At 56.7% G+C, this 13,006-nt stretch overlaps 1 protein-coding gene across 1 annotated transcript; it reads right to left on the bottom strand.

Annotated features, from left to right (window-relative positions):
* Positions 1 to 435: 435 nt before the first annotated feature.
* TMEM259 (transmembrane protein 259) lies at positions 436 to 12,459 on the bottom strand. Its single transcript, XM_086627681.1, has 11 exons — positions 12,226 to 12,459; positions 9,810 to 10,076; positions 9,333 to 9,501; positions 7,136 to 7,246; positions 5,281 to 5,403; positions 4,824 to 4,924; positions 3,886 to 3,943; positions 3,487 to 3,570; positions 2,796 to 2,928; positions 2,279 to 2,378; positions 436 to 1,443 (listed from the first exon to the last, which is right to left on the bottom strand). Exons 1-11 carry the CDS (start codon positions 12,457 to 12,459, stop codon positions 595 to 597), a joined length of 2,229 nt encoding a protein of 742 aa, XP_086483807.1. The 3' UTR covers positions 436 to 594.
* Positions 12,460 to 13,006: the final 547 nt, after the last annotated feature.

Genomic DNA, 13,006 nt, shown 5'->3' with positions numbered 1-13,006 from the left:
GGACACGGCAGCTCTACCCACCAACCGCACCGACCGAGGGAGGTTCAAGGACAGAAACAAAACGGGGCTGAGCTGCAGTTTCTGCTTTTATTGCCCAGCTTTGCCCTGGCGTGAGCTGATGTGGCACGTGGGGAAGGTCTAAGCTCCTCTTCCTTTCAAAGAGAAGGAAAGTTCACCAGGTGTCTCCTCTGCCTCCTGTGGCTCTCCCAAGGATGGCGGAAGACATGCTCCCTCCGTTCACAGGCAGCTGCCACTCTAACCAGAAAGGTGCCACACACACACGGTCCGTCACAACGGCTCACGCCTGAGAACAGCACCCAGCGCTGGGGCAGCCGGGGGCAAGGAGGAGCCGTGGCACGGAGCCAACCGCGGGGCTCGCGCCGGCGGCCACCGCACGAGGCCCCTGAGCCTCGTCCCTCCCTCCCGGCAGCCCCACGTGCTTGTCCCAGGGGAGGTCACCGCAGCACCTGCGCGGTCCGGCTGCTGCGCCGCCGCCAGAGGAATTCATGGGTTAAGGATGGTGGTGAAGTGAGAAACAGTAATAAACGAAATCCAAACGCCTTCCTGGCAGTCCAGAGTGACAGCCACCGGGACTCACGACAGGCTCCTCGAGTCCGGCTCCGAGCAAGGTTTGGAGCTGGGGGCACTATCCGCCGGCGCCGGGCAAGGGCTGCTCTCCCCCCGGTCCCCGAGAGCACGCCCTGAGCGTCCGTCCTGACCAGCATCCCCCACCAAGGCTGGAGGGGTCTCCGCCGTGCTGCCATGTGCAAGGCAGCTCTTGCCACCAGGGTTTGCTCGGCCGTCCGAGCCCTCGACGGCCTCAGTCTGCTCGGGGAGGGAAGGGCTGGGGACAGAGGTGCCCTCCTCCCGCGCTGGGGCGAGGGGTGCAGCGGGCACGGCCTCTGTGGTGGGGGGAACCTCTGCCGCAGCCACCACAGACGTTGAAGTGACTTCAATGGTGATGGAGCCCACAGCTGTCTCCGGGTGGTCGCTGCTGACCCTAATGCGGGCAACCAGACCGGAGGCAGCGGCAGCGTCCTGAGGGCTCCCGTTGGCCACGGCTTCGTGCACCGCGTTGGGCTCCAGGAGGGTTGCACTCAGGTCGGAGAGAAACGAGGCTTCTGTCACGATGGCGGCCGTCTCAGCTACCCAGTTCAGATCGCTGCCCACAGATGCCGCCGTGGCAGCGGCGATGACACCGGAGGCCTCACCGGCAGCCAGGGCAGCCGCGCTGCCGCTCTCCCCGGAGGGGCCGGCACCCAGGTGGGGCCGGCGGCTCCCCACCTCAACGGGGGCAGCTGTGGTGTTGTTGTTGAGGTTGTCCTGGAGCGTGGTCTGCGTCCCCTGGCCTACCTGCTGGTTCTGCAGCAGCATCTCCTGGATCCTGATCTGCTGGAGAATGGCTGGCAGCTCGTAGTGATGGAAGAAGTAAATCATCGAATGCTGGAGAAGGCAAAAGGGAAAGGAGTCACTGACCGGGCCCGGGCTGCGCGCCCAGCCGTACCTTAAACTATGCTCTCCTCTCGCTGCAAAGACAGCAACTGGGCAATTCAGCTGCTCTGATGGCCAAGAGGTCATCTGAAATTTTGGAAAAATGTAGCCCTTCTACTACAATTCCTGCAAGCCGCTGTCAGAGGTTTTGTATTTTCTCTCCGAAGACAGGCCGTGGGGCACAACCCCCCTTCCCTTCTAGGGGCTGAGAACAGGAAAGGGGGAGGCACCTCTCCAGCCCAGCCTCAGGTCCCTCCCTCCAGCCTGCAGCAGACAGCGGCACGTCAACAGCCAGAGACACACAAAAAGTTTGCGTGAACTGGGACATCACAGACACCAGTTTGGAGCTGGTCTCGCCAGAATCTTCACTGCAGAGATCTGACCAACTCCTCAGCCTCTGCATGGGAGATCCTCAGGGGGATTTCTTCCAGAAAGATGGGATACAAATCCCTCCCTAACACCTTCCCAAACTCACTGGACACCAGCCTACCGTCAGTCACATGGCTGGATTTGTGCCAGTGACCAAGATGTCCTGCTGCTCGATGGCCTCCTCCTGCTGTTCCATTTCCCAACAGGGATTATCTCAATCCCTTACACAAACAACGATTGCTCCTCGAACTCAGCTTGACGAGAAGGTTGATAAAAACCAAACAGCAGTTGATTTCCTTCACTTTTTAACAGCACAAGCCGCGTGAGCCATCAGCAATGCAACAGCTGAAACCGCACGCGGAGCGAGCAGGACCCAACTCACAGGATGGCACCTGCCTCCACGCGCCCGGCTGCTCACCTGGATGAAGAGCCACGAGGTGACGAGCGCCAGGCTGCTGTACTGCCCGTTGAACCGGTAGTGGTAAGCGTAGAAGGCAAAGTGGTACAGGTAGAAGAACCTGGACAGAAAAGCAGCAAATATCAGGATACATGAATGGATGGGACAAACCACGTGAGTTTCTCTCTACCCCTAACTCCATTCTGAGCTGGGGCACTTTGCACAGGGTGGTGCAGGCCCCCACTAACAGGTAATTAGTATTGACCGCTACGAACCACTCTTCGAGAGGGCAAAACAAAGGGCTGAGGCGATTCCTGAGACCCTGGCACAAGACCCAGAGTGGAAGTGTGGACTGTGTGTCACTTTGGACCCTGTGACATGCAGGGCAGCTCCCAAGGAGACATACAAATGCTCTCAAGAGTGGAAGCCCTCCTGCCTGGGAGGGCTGGAAAGGACACGGGGCAGCCTTCTCCCACCGGAGAACGGGACACGCGGTGAGAAGGCGCAGTATGGGAAGGAGGTCCCAGCCAGCTCCTACCTGAGCCAATGCCTCTTGCTCGTATTGGTGTGGCAGCAGATGGCATCGTACTGGTCGGCCAGCCACACGATAAGGATGATGTAAAACGCAGTCGTGGTGTCGTTGAAGAACTCTGACATAATGGCCTCCATACCTACGGGACAAAGGGTGTCTGACATGAGACGCTGTGGGGCACAGACAGCTGGGCAAAGGGCTCCCCGAAGGGGCACGTGAAGGAACCCTCTGTGGTCTCAGGGCTGGGGCAGCACGACTGCACAGCAAAGGCCACAGCAGACAAGTGAGCTCCGTGCGAAGCAGCAGCGAAGGGCAAACACGTTTCTCTGCTGACTGCAGTTGCTCCACGGGCCAGAGGAGGGGCAGGCCCTGGACAGCACACATTTTGGGGGAGTTTGTAGTTTGTTTTTTAAATTCAAATTGTGCTCATGACACGTGGTGCAGGAAACGTGAATCTGAAATGAACTAAAGTGACAGACAAAGCTTCAGTTGATGTGATTTCCAAATAACCTGCTTTTCCAGGGGACCCAGAAGAACAATGTGGCTCACTGTGCCACCAAATTCCAGAGCCTTCCACCTTGTGATGAGCAGACACACTAACCACCTGCTGTGGCCAGGTCAGAACAGGGAATTGTACTTTCTCCAGATCCCAAAGGGACTTTCTGCACACACACAAGGAGTGAGCTCGTGTCCTTACCCACTAGAGCCAGAATGACCGTGAGCAGGGGAGCTGCAGGGAACGCAATTGTCATGTTCATTTCCAGCATCTGTAACAGGTCAACTGCAAGAAGGAAAATATATTACAACAAAAAGTGGAGGTGGGGCCAGGGAACCCTCCACCCCCACATTACTCCCCATTCAGAGCACCGCGACATGCAGAGGAGTCCACTGTCCCAAGCCCACCGCCCCTGACACCCATCGAGAGACAGAACAGCTCTCACAAGCATGGCGACAGGGGCACAGGGGGGATCTACTTCCTGTGCAACTGCAAGCAGGACCCTTCTAAACAACAACAGTCAAGAGTGCATATACGACAGGCTGTGCTGGAGCAGGCACAGTGTCCAGTACACCCTAAATCCCTTAGGAAAATCCTTACCAATGAAGACAAATATCTGATGGTGCGAGTAGCGCAACAGCATGGAAACGGAGAGAGTCTGAAACAGGAGAACAGAAGCCAGCGTTAGAGCCAGGCAGTCGCCTTCGGAATCCCACCACGGCAGAGCCCGGACTTGCAACATTGCCCAGGCACGTCCCACGTGTCCTAGTTCGAGCTCCACAGGCCGATTTCCCAAAGAGCAATAAGGACTTTGCAAACAGCAAATAGTCTTTGTGCTACTGCAGCGAAACAGACAAAGTAATTTGTTTGTAAAGACCCATTTTGAGTATTCGAGTGGGGGCCAAACCAAACAGCAGCAGCACAGCAGGAACTGGGGCTTCTTCCTGTCCCACACCTGTGCTCCTCCCAGCTCATACCACCTCTCTGACAGTCACCCAGCACACTCCTTTCCTCCTCTCTCACTGGCCACCATGTTGTTGTACAACGAGCTGCATCAGTGGGCAGTAAATCACAACGGGAGACGGTCACCCCAGACTACAAACACAGGCATAGCTACCAGTTGGGATCTTGTCTAATATTTGTCTGCCATCACCCCATCTCGTACGTCATCACAGGAGACTTGGTTCTACCTTGATCACTCCTGGCAAATTAGGCAGCCCTGTTCCTGAAAGTCTCAGAGGACAAAATTCTGCACCCCGTGCCCTGGCAGTCTGAGTGTTTTAACTACACTTAGAGACTAACACGCATCTCCCTTCTGACAACAAAACCATTGCTCCATTCTGTTTCAGCTCCTCTGTTTGCTTCACTGTCAGGACTTTAAGAACCCACACTAAAGAAAGGAAAAAAACAAGAGTAGAACCTTGTACTCCATCAGCTTAGCTTTAAAAGCAGAGAGCTCAGGCCTGTGCTGTTATCAAGCACATGCTGACCAGCACCAGGCTCAGAGTCCAGGCAAAGCCCAGCTCCTGCCGACTTACAAATATGACCATGATGACGAAGGCTGCCAGATACGAAGTCCTGGCCATCCACATGCTGACAAAGCGATAGTGCTCCCCAGACACCACATTGCGAAGGAAACCTGGAGATAAAAACCAAACATAAACACGTAAGCTCAGTGTGATTAACCCACAAACGAGGAACAAACTCCCAGTGCCTTCCAAAGGAACAGGATTTAAAGCAAATCCATGGCAACACCTCCTCACGGCAGCACTCATTGTCATGCAGCGCAACACGGCAGTAGGAAGTCACGTTCGCAGACACCTCTCCCCTCCTGCCTGTTTCCCTTTGTCCTTGACAATAACATCTCTACATGACACAGGGAACTGTTCCCTGCATTAGAGATGAATCACTAGTCAGAAGATGACATTCATGCATCCACAGGAAAAACATCAGCTGCCCTGCACAGCTGCTGAACGGCATTCCTCCAAGCCCTACCTTTGTTTTCTTCATTTTCAGCTAAAGCTTTGACACTTGACATCAGGATGTCATCATAACCCAGGAACTCGTCCAGCAATAGGCGACTGAACCTGTCCCCAAAGCACTGATCCCTGGTAGGATCTGGAGGGAAGACAAAAAAACCCCACTCAGATTGCTCATACCTTAAGCCACAGAGGTGGCGAGGCAAACACGGGCTTCTCGCCGCTCCAGAGGACCTGGATCTGCGCTCGGACCTTTGGCAGCGTCACTAAACTGGGCAAGACTGGGAAGGAAAACGTCACACCATCCCCATCCTGCAGCAGAGGACACGCGAACACAACCCCCCGGCGCCGGGCACTAACGAAGGCTGGGCAATTCCACCTCACCAAGCTGGTACTGCGTCCTGCTACACCAGCACCGACCAGCTTGTAAAAATAACCCCACTCTAAGCAAAACAGGAAGCGTCAACACAAACGTTTTCTCAGTAAATTACTGGGATACTGGAACCTGTCCACCTGAACTGGAATCGCCAGCCAGTAAACAACATGGAAACTGCCCATGACCCCTATGGGGTCACTCTTAATGCTCCAGCCCAGCTGCACTTCAGTGGGATTAGGAGTACGGAAGGAAATCTGGCCCGAGTGCTGCGCTACCAGCTCGTTACAGATCAATTAGTTCACAGGCACGAGAAGGTCTGAGACCGCACTCCTGACTTATGGAAAACGCCAGGAGAAGAGAACCCTCCAGGAAAACGGTCTGCTGGTGCTAACAGGGTGTCCTGCTTTCAACTGGGACAGGGCTAGTTTTTCTTTTTAGCAGCTAGAAGAGCTCTGTGTTTTGGATTTGGTCTGGGATTTGTTAGGAGAACGTTGATAGTGCACTGATGTTCAGAGTTGGTGCCGAGACATCAAGGACCTTCCAGCTTCCGTTGTTTCTGCAGGAGCAAACAGGCTGGGGGAAGCACGGCCGGGACAAAGGGCCCACAACTCCACTTTTCATTCGGAGTTGGGACTGAGGGCCAAGCAGGCCCATGGAATATTCTGTACCATGCAATGTCGTGCCCCGTACATAGAGGAAGGTGGACCGGGAAGTTGGAATTGCTTAATTCTCTTCTGTGGGGGTCTCACACAGTTCTCTCTCTCTCTCTCTCTCACTCCCTTTTCAGGTCTCACTCATCTGGGATTGCGGTGTCGGGACTGATCTGTTTTGGGATCACTGGCCAGGACAGGAGTTGGTCTCCAAGCGATGCATGATTATACTGTGCATCACTTGTTTGTACATATTGTTATCGTTACATATGCATTCATATGTTGTTATTATTAATTTTATTGTTATGACTTCTAATTCTATGCTGTTACTAAACCGTTCTTATCTCAACCCACAAGCCTCCTTCCCTTCTCCCCTTTAATTCTCCTCCCCATTCACCAGGGGGTGGGGGAGAGGGAGCGAGAAGCCACGGCATTGGGTTGCTGCCCGGTTAAACCTGGGCACAAGGGCACAGGAGCCAGGAGCACGCCAAGACGGCGCCAAGTGGGTCTACTCAGCGTTGTCCCTGACACACACAACTGTCTCACCCCGGGCTCTGACACCGCGCTGCTGCCGCTCCATGAGCAGCCTGGACCTTCAGGACCATGAGCTCTTCCTTCCTCAGTGAGAAAACTCTGCTGGACACAAGATGGGGGCTCCGCCATTTCAGACAACTCCTCCTGGAAAGGTGTGACCTACTAGGGCCATCAGGCCTCCATAAAGAAGCTCTCCCACGTGGAAAGTGAGCGCCATCAACTGTTACAACAGTCTCCACAGGACTGAAGAGGAAAGGGCACGCGGGTGCCTGTGCAGAGCGCCCACCCACCCCTGCCCACTCCTCACTCACCCAGAGTCACCACCATCACCGGGATGCTGAGCCGCTGGCGAGTGCTCTGCGACAGGCGCAGAAAGCCGTACTCCAGCGAGTACTCCACGATGTACTCCTCCTGCGGCCACACTGCAAGAGAGGGGCGGGGGGAGACTCAGCAGCAGTTCGCCAACCATCACCCAGGAGAAAGGGCACCTCTGGATTCCCTCCCTCCCTCCCGCCACTTTCTGGAAAAGAATCAGTTGCAGACACAGGCTCCAGGCTTCCTTCGACCCATTTAAAACAAATCAGTACAAATTCGTTGAAACTGTGGCCCATTCCCTTGACATTAGTCCTTAATGCGCAACTTCGGGGCACTGGTTTCGAGCTCTGTCGAGCGTTATTCGGAATCTGCCCACATCTTTGCCTGGCAAGCCCCAGACTGCTCCTTGCTCTGTTCAATTCCTGCTTTCCATGTCGTTTAGGAAACAGCAGGAGAATCGACTCCGTGCCCGATGGGCACCATGTAAGCACTCCGCAGGGCATGAGCCCGGCGTTTCTCAGGAGACCGAAGTCACTGCTGCAATTACACGTCTCAGAACGAAAGGCAAGAGCAATTACAGCTTTCCAAAACAACTTTGGTGCCTGAAGTTTCCTTGATTATTTTTTTTTTTAATGAAAGGCTCAAAATAGATGCTTTTTGCTACATGATCTCTGAAAGGACAAAACCTCCTGCTAAGTTGGAGCCAAGCAGTTTAACCCTTGATCTTTCAAACTGTCACAGCATATCTTGCAAGAGGTGAAGGGAAGCAGCTGTCAGGTATCTGACAACGACAGAGCAAAAAAGTTAAAAGGATACGGTAACTTCAGAGAAATGCACCTGCTGCTTCCGACTCACAGCGACACATCTCCCACAGAAATGCCCACTTTACTTCCCCACCTCTGACCCCGTTTCCTGGGCAGCAAACACTGACTGGTGTGTTTGTTTCATCTTTTTTTTCTGTTATAAAACAGTTTTAAGCTCAAATGGAAATGAAGTGTTTAAATATCAGCAAAAGAATTACTTCCTTTGTATCATAAAACATGTTTCCATGGTAAAATGCTCTGTCTAAACATCAAATTTGGTGTACTTACAGCACAAGAAGCCTGGAAAAACAACAGAAATAAGTATTTGGGGGTCTAGGACCCATTTGGAAGGATGATTTTTTTAAACTATGTTGGGAAGAAGCAGGATTCTCTCTCCCGCTACGCTGTGGGATCATTTCCAACGAGGCATTCGGGAAATCGAGGCACAGCCCGTTGGCACACACGGCGCTGGGCAACGCAGCCCTCACAGTGGGCAAGCAGTAACAGAGAGACGGCACCAAAACCATTCACTGCTCTCCGCTCTCATGCGGCTTAATCATCTTGAATTCAGGACTAACGAGTTCTGGATCAGCATCAGGCAAAATCCCTGCAAGACCACGGGAGCAGTGCCAGCGCAGTGCCCAGTCTCACCGTCCTCCACAGCTGGAACGCCCAGTGCTTCCAAAGAACCCCAGTCTTTCCAGGGATAAAAGTGTAGGCGAAAAAGGCAAATTAAATAAGAATCCAACTGTCATGTTTCTGTTTTAACATCAACATTTTTGAATAGCTTTCCTCCTCTAACCACTGGAAAAAGAACTTTTCTAACAGTGGAATTCCATTTTAAATACAAAGCTGCTAAACCTCCCTCTAGAGTTTACAAGACATTAGCAGCTCAAGGCGTGCTGGAGCCAGGGGAGGGATGAAGCAGGATGACATCCTGAACGAGGCAGAGCAGAAATGCTGGATCTCACAACCCACTAACACTCGCTCGGCGGCTTGCAGCACTCAGGAGCTACTCCAAGTGCCGGTGTTGATCCAGAGACCCAAACCCTGTCACCACGAGGAACGCGTGCCGCCAGCGGGATCCCTGCAGGCCTCAGGAGGACAGCAAACTGTTCGGAAGAGAGAGGTTAAATCCGAGGTATCTGGTACCGACCACCGCAGAAACACGACGCCAGACCAAGAGGCTTCAGCACATCCTGCAGCCCCGGTGAGCCCCGGCCCCCTCACGCCGAGGAGCTGCTGCCAGCGCAACGTTAACCACAGGAGCACAGGGACGGCATTCCGGGTGACTGCGCCCGCGCCCAGGGAGGCCGCAAGGAACAGGACGTGCAGGGAGGGTGCACGGAGCGGGGAGGAGGGAGCGCGGACAGCGGGGAGGTGTCTTTACCTGCTCTGGCTAGCATCTCAAACTCGGACACCGTCTCCCTCAGAGGCTGCATACCTTTAGTGGCTGCTTCACTCAACGAGAACTCCTGGCTTTCGTTGCGGGTCAGTGCCTCGGTGCTGCTCACCCGGGACGGCTTGAGGAACACCTTGGGCTCAATATCCAGCTCGAACTGTTGGAAAACCACGGCAGGGAAAGCCACGTTAGCAGTCGCTTCAGCTCGCACCTTCCGTGCTCCCTCTGCGCCCCAGCAAAGGCCTCCACCACCAAAGGAGGAAGAGAGAGGCCACTTCCTCAGGTTCCCATTGCTGTCAAACCAGCAGAGGCTAACGTGGAGATTCGGGAAAAGCCAAGGAACACACGCTGCTTCCAGGTGACAGAGTGGTTACACAGGCACAGTGGCACTAGCAAACCATTTCTCCCCAAACCAACCACCAGGTTCCCATTCTCCTTCTGTGTGCACAAGGAACACGTCTTTACCTTGATAGAGCTGTTTTCAAACATGTCCACAGTCATTTCCTCCTCTTCCTCCTCCTCTTCCTCAGCTGTGGATTCAACCACCATTCCTGGGAACTTCTCAGCACCACAGAATTGCAGGAAGATGGGGGCTCGGCTTGAGTTGCGCTGTATTTCCACCCGCAAGATGCCATCCCGGGGCCACTTATCTCGCACGTGCTCCAGGCAGTTAATGGGCGAGCGGGAGAAGGCGATGTGGATGTAAGCCAGGATGAAGAGCACAAAGAGAGCCTGCACACGGCGAGACACAGAGCAGAGACCATCAGCCCCGCCAACCTTGGCCTGTTTACCGACTCTCCTGTTTCAATCATCTCTTCTTTGCCCACAGAGACCCCGGATTAGCTCGGGCAAACAGCTTTGTAGGTGGACAAGTGCTTTCACGCCTTCCGACCCCGGTGGTCTCTGCATCAACAACAAAGCAGCCCAGAACGAGGCGATTTCAGCACCACCACATCCACAGGGGAGCACAGCAGCAAGAACCGCCTCCTCCTGCCTGCCAGACCGGAGCTGCGCTGGCGCCTGTGCAGCACACGCACCCTGCCGAAGGCACAGGTCACACGCGGGCCCCGGTGCTGTGTGAGGTCCCGCGAACCAACACCGTCCGCAGGACGACAGCGCCTCGGGCAAACCAACCCAACACAGTGCCAACGCGGCTCTGAAGTGTACTGGAACAGAAACGCATCCACGGCTGTCCACCATTCCCTCCTCGGCACAAAGCGCCTCCTTATGAAGCCCAGAGAAGGCTGCCAGATTTTACAAAGGCAGAATAAAGCAAACCTCGACAAAAGACAACCCACCACAAGAGCAGGACAGCCTGAGCCCTCAGCAGAACTGCCATCTCCGTGCTCCGAGCCAGCACTTGGCACTGCGAGGCACGGACCCTGCCACGGCTGGGCTCACGGAGCGCCACCGCTCCCTTGCCCGGGCTCAACCCAAGGAACAGCTGTAAAGTCACTGCAAAACAAGTGGACTATAAAACACGTTCCCTATGACAGAGACAGTAAATCTGGCCCGATGTTACCCAACACTGGCCAAAGTTCACAGCTGCACACTCCGAGGAACGCTGGCACAGTGAGCAGCACCACTGAGTTCCACACACTCCCGTTCCATCCGCACCGAGATGCCCGTTCCTACCTGACCTACCTGTCCTCGCTACATGTTCTCGTGACCCATTTGCTACGAACAGACTGGCGAGCACCACATCTGCAGAGCAGCTGCACAGGACGGTAACTCAGAAACACCTCCCTCGTCGCAGGAGGAGCCACCATGAAGCCGGCAAAACCACGAGCAGCTTCAGGACTCGGCGGACAGCAGCGCACAGGACCGCAGCCCCATTCAACCACCTACCACACCCTGTGCACAGAGCCCAGGCTGGAGCCCACCTGACCCCCACCCCTGCGGGCAGGAGCAGGTTGTGCGCCGCCGGTGCCCTGTGAACACTCCCACTTCCTCAGGAGCACTTTGGCCAAAAGTGGACGGCAGCAAGAACCGCTACCAGCCGGATCATCGCTCTGCCCGACGGCCTCGCCGTCAGCACCATCCCCATTCCAGTCTCCCCGTCTGCCTGACTCCAGTTATGCAACGGGGAAAAAAAGAGAGAGATTAAAACCTCAAACACTTCTTGGGAGGGGAGAAAACGCGCGCGTGCAGCGGCAGACAAGCTGTCCCACACGCTCCCCTGCTCTCAGAGGCTGGCTGTTGGAAACCCGGAGCAGGAGCGCACTGTGGCCACCGCCATGCTCCTCGCCCCTCGCCCTTACTCCAATCTCTGCTGCTGAGAAGCGCTAGCACGTGCCCTGGACGCTGTGGCGCGGGATTTAACCTACGGGCAGCTCACCCCGCAGACACCGACAGGCCCCTCTGTGGGTCCCCAGTCCTGCACCCACCTTGGCAAGAACGCGGGTGGGTTTTCACCCCGCCGCACAGAGGTGTGGTACTGCACGGGCACAGCTGAAGGTGCTGACTGCTAACAAGGGGTTAAATCGGGGCTGTGCACCAATTGCTTCCAGAAAAGATAAGACTCCGACAAAACTCCAACAATCAAATCTCTCACGTATGCAATGCACGCAAAAAGAGCGATTGCTTGGAAACAGAACTGGAAACCTTCCATGCCCACATCCCCGGGCCCGGCCCGCGCCAGCCTGGCTGCCCAGCAAGTGGCTCAGGGATTTCCATTTGACTTCCAGACCCGGTCCCAGAGCTCTGCTGGTGTGGGAGCACCACAGATGGCTCCAACTCGGCACGTCTTGAGCAGAAGGGAGGCCCAGCGGGCAGCCCGGGACAGGCGGCTCGGACACAGCCGACCCCTCGCACGGCCGGTGTTTGCAGGGAACCTGTGCCGCGGCGCCCGGCGGCGGGACGGACCCCGCTCCTCCCTCACCTTGAGGAGCACGAAGAACTCGAAGACGCGGCGGAAGGAGGGCGGGAAGAGGCGGGCGTAGGTCACTGCCATCTTGAAGAAGAGCGCATGGAAGAGGCGATCGCGGACGTTGATCAGCGGGTTCTGGTTGAGGTTGGGGTTGCGGACGCCGCGGTTGTTCCCCGCGGCAGCCGCGCCGCCCCCGGTGTTGTTGCCCGGGTGGTGGTGGTCGGCGTTCGGCTGGTTCTCGGACATCCTGCCGCCGGTGCTGGCCGGGGCCGGCGGAGCCGCTCCGCCGCCGCAGCGGCCGCTCCGCTCCGGACGGCGCCTCGGAGCCCGAGTCGAGCGCTGCCTCTGCGGCGCCGCGCACCGAGCAGCTCCCGAGCGGAGCGCGGGTCAGGCCCGGCGGGGCCCAGGCCCGGAGCCGGGGCTCGGCGGGCCGCTGCCTCGGCGGGGCCCGGGGGCGGCGCGGCCCGAGCAGGCCCAGCGGGGACGCGGCTCCTGCGCCGGCCCCGCGGCCATGGGGGGGGCTGTCACCGGGGCGGCCCGGCCCTACCGGGCCCGGAGCGCAGCGGGCGCCTCGGCTCTCCCGGCGCGGGGCGGAGCGGATCGGAGCGGAGCGGCCCCGGTGCCGTCCCCTCAGCGCGCCGCCGCCATCTTCCTCCGCCGGCACCGACGACGACGCGCCTGCGCGAGCGGCCCCGGGGAACTCTGGGACGGTGGAAGACACGCGCCGACCCCGCCCCACCCCGGGATGCAAAGTAGGGGCCCTCCCGCCGTGCACCGCGCGCAACGACCGCCG

Source organism: Tauraco erythrolophus, chromosome 28, assembly GCF_009769465.1.
Source record: "Tauraco erythrolophus isolate bTauEry1 chromosome 28, bTauEry1.pri, whole genome shotgun sequence".
NCBI classification, from domain to species: Eukaryota; Metazoa; Chordata; class Aves; order Musophagiformes; family Musophagidae; genus Tauraco; species Tauraco erythrolophus.
This window is presented reverse-complemented; position numbering and strand designations above follow the sequence as displayed.

Excerpts from the sequence above, each read along its gene's own strand:
- TMEM259 (XM_086627681.1), bottom strand. The coding sequence starts at position 12,459 with ATGTCCGAGAACCAGCCGAACGCCGACCACCACCACCCGGGCAACAAC. Across the intron at positions 5,404-7,135 it reads GGTGATGGTGGTGACTCTGG|ATCCTACCAGGGATCAGTGC; the intron begins GTGAGTGAGGAG and ends TCTTCCCTCCAG. Across the intron at positions 1,444-2,278 it reads CCTCGTGGCTCTTCATCCAG|CATTCGATGATTTACTTCTT; the intron begins GTGAGCAGCCGG and ends TGCCTTCTCCAG.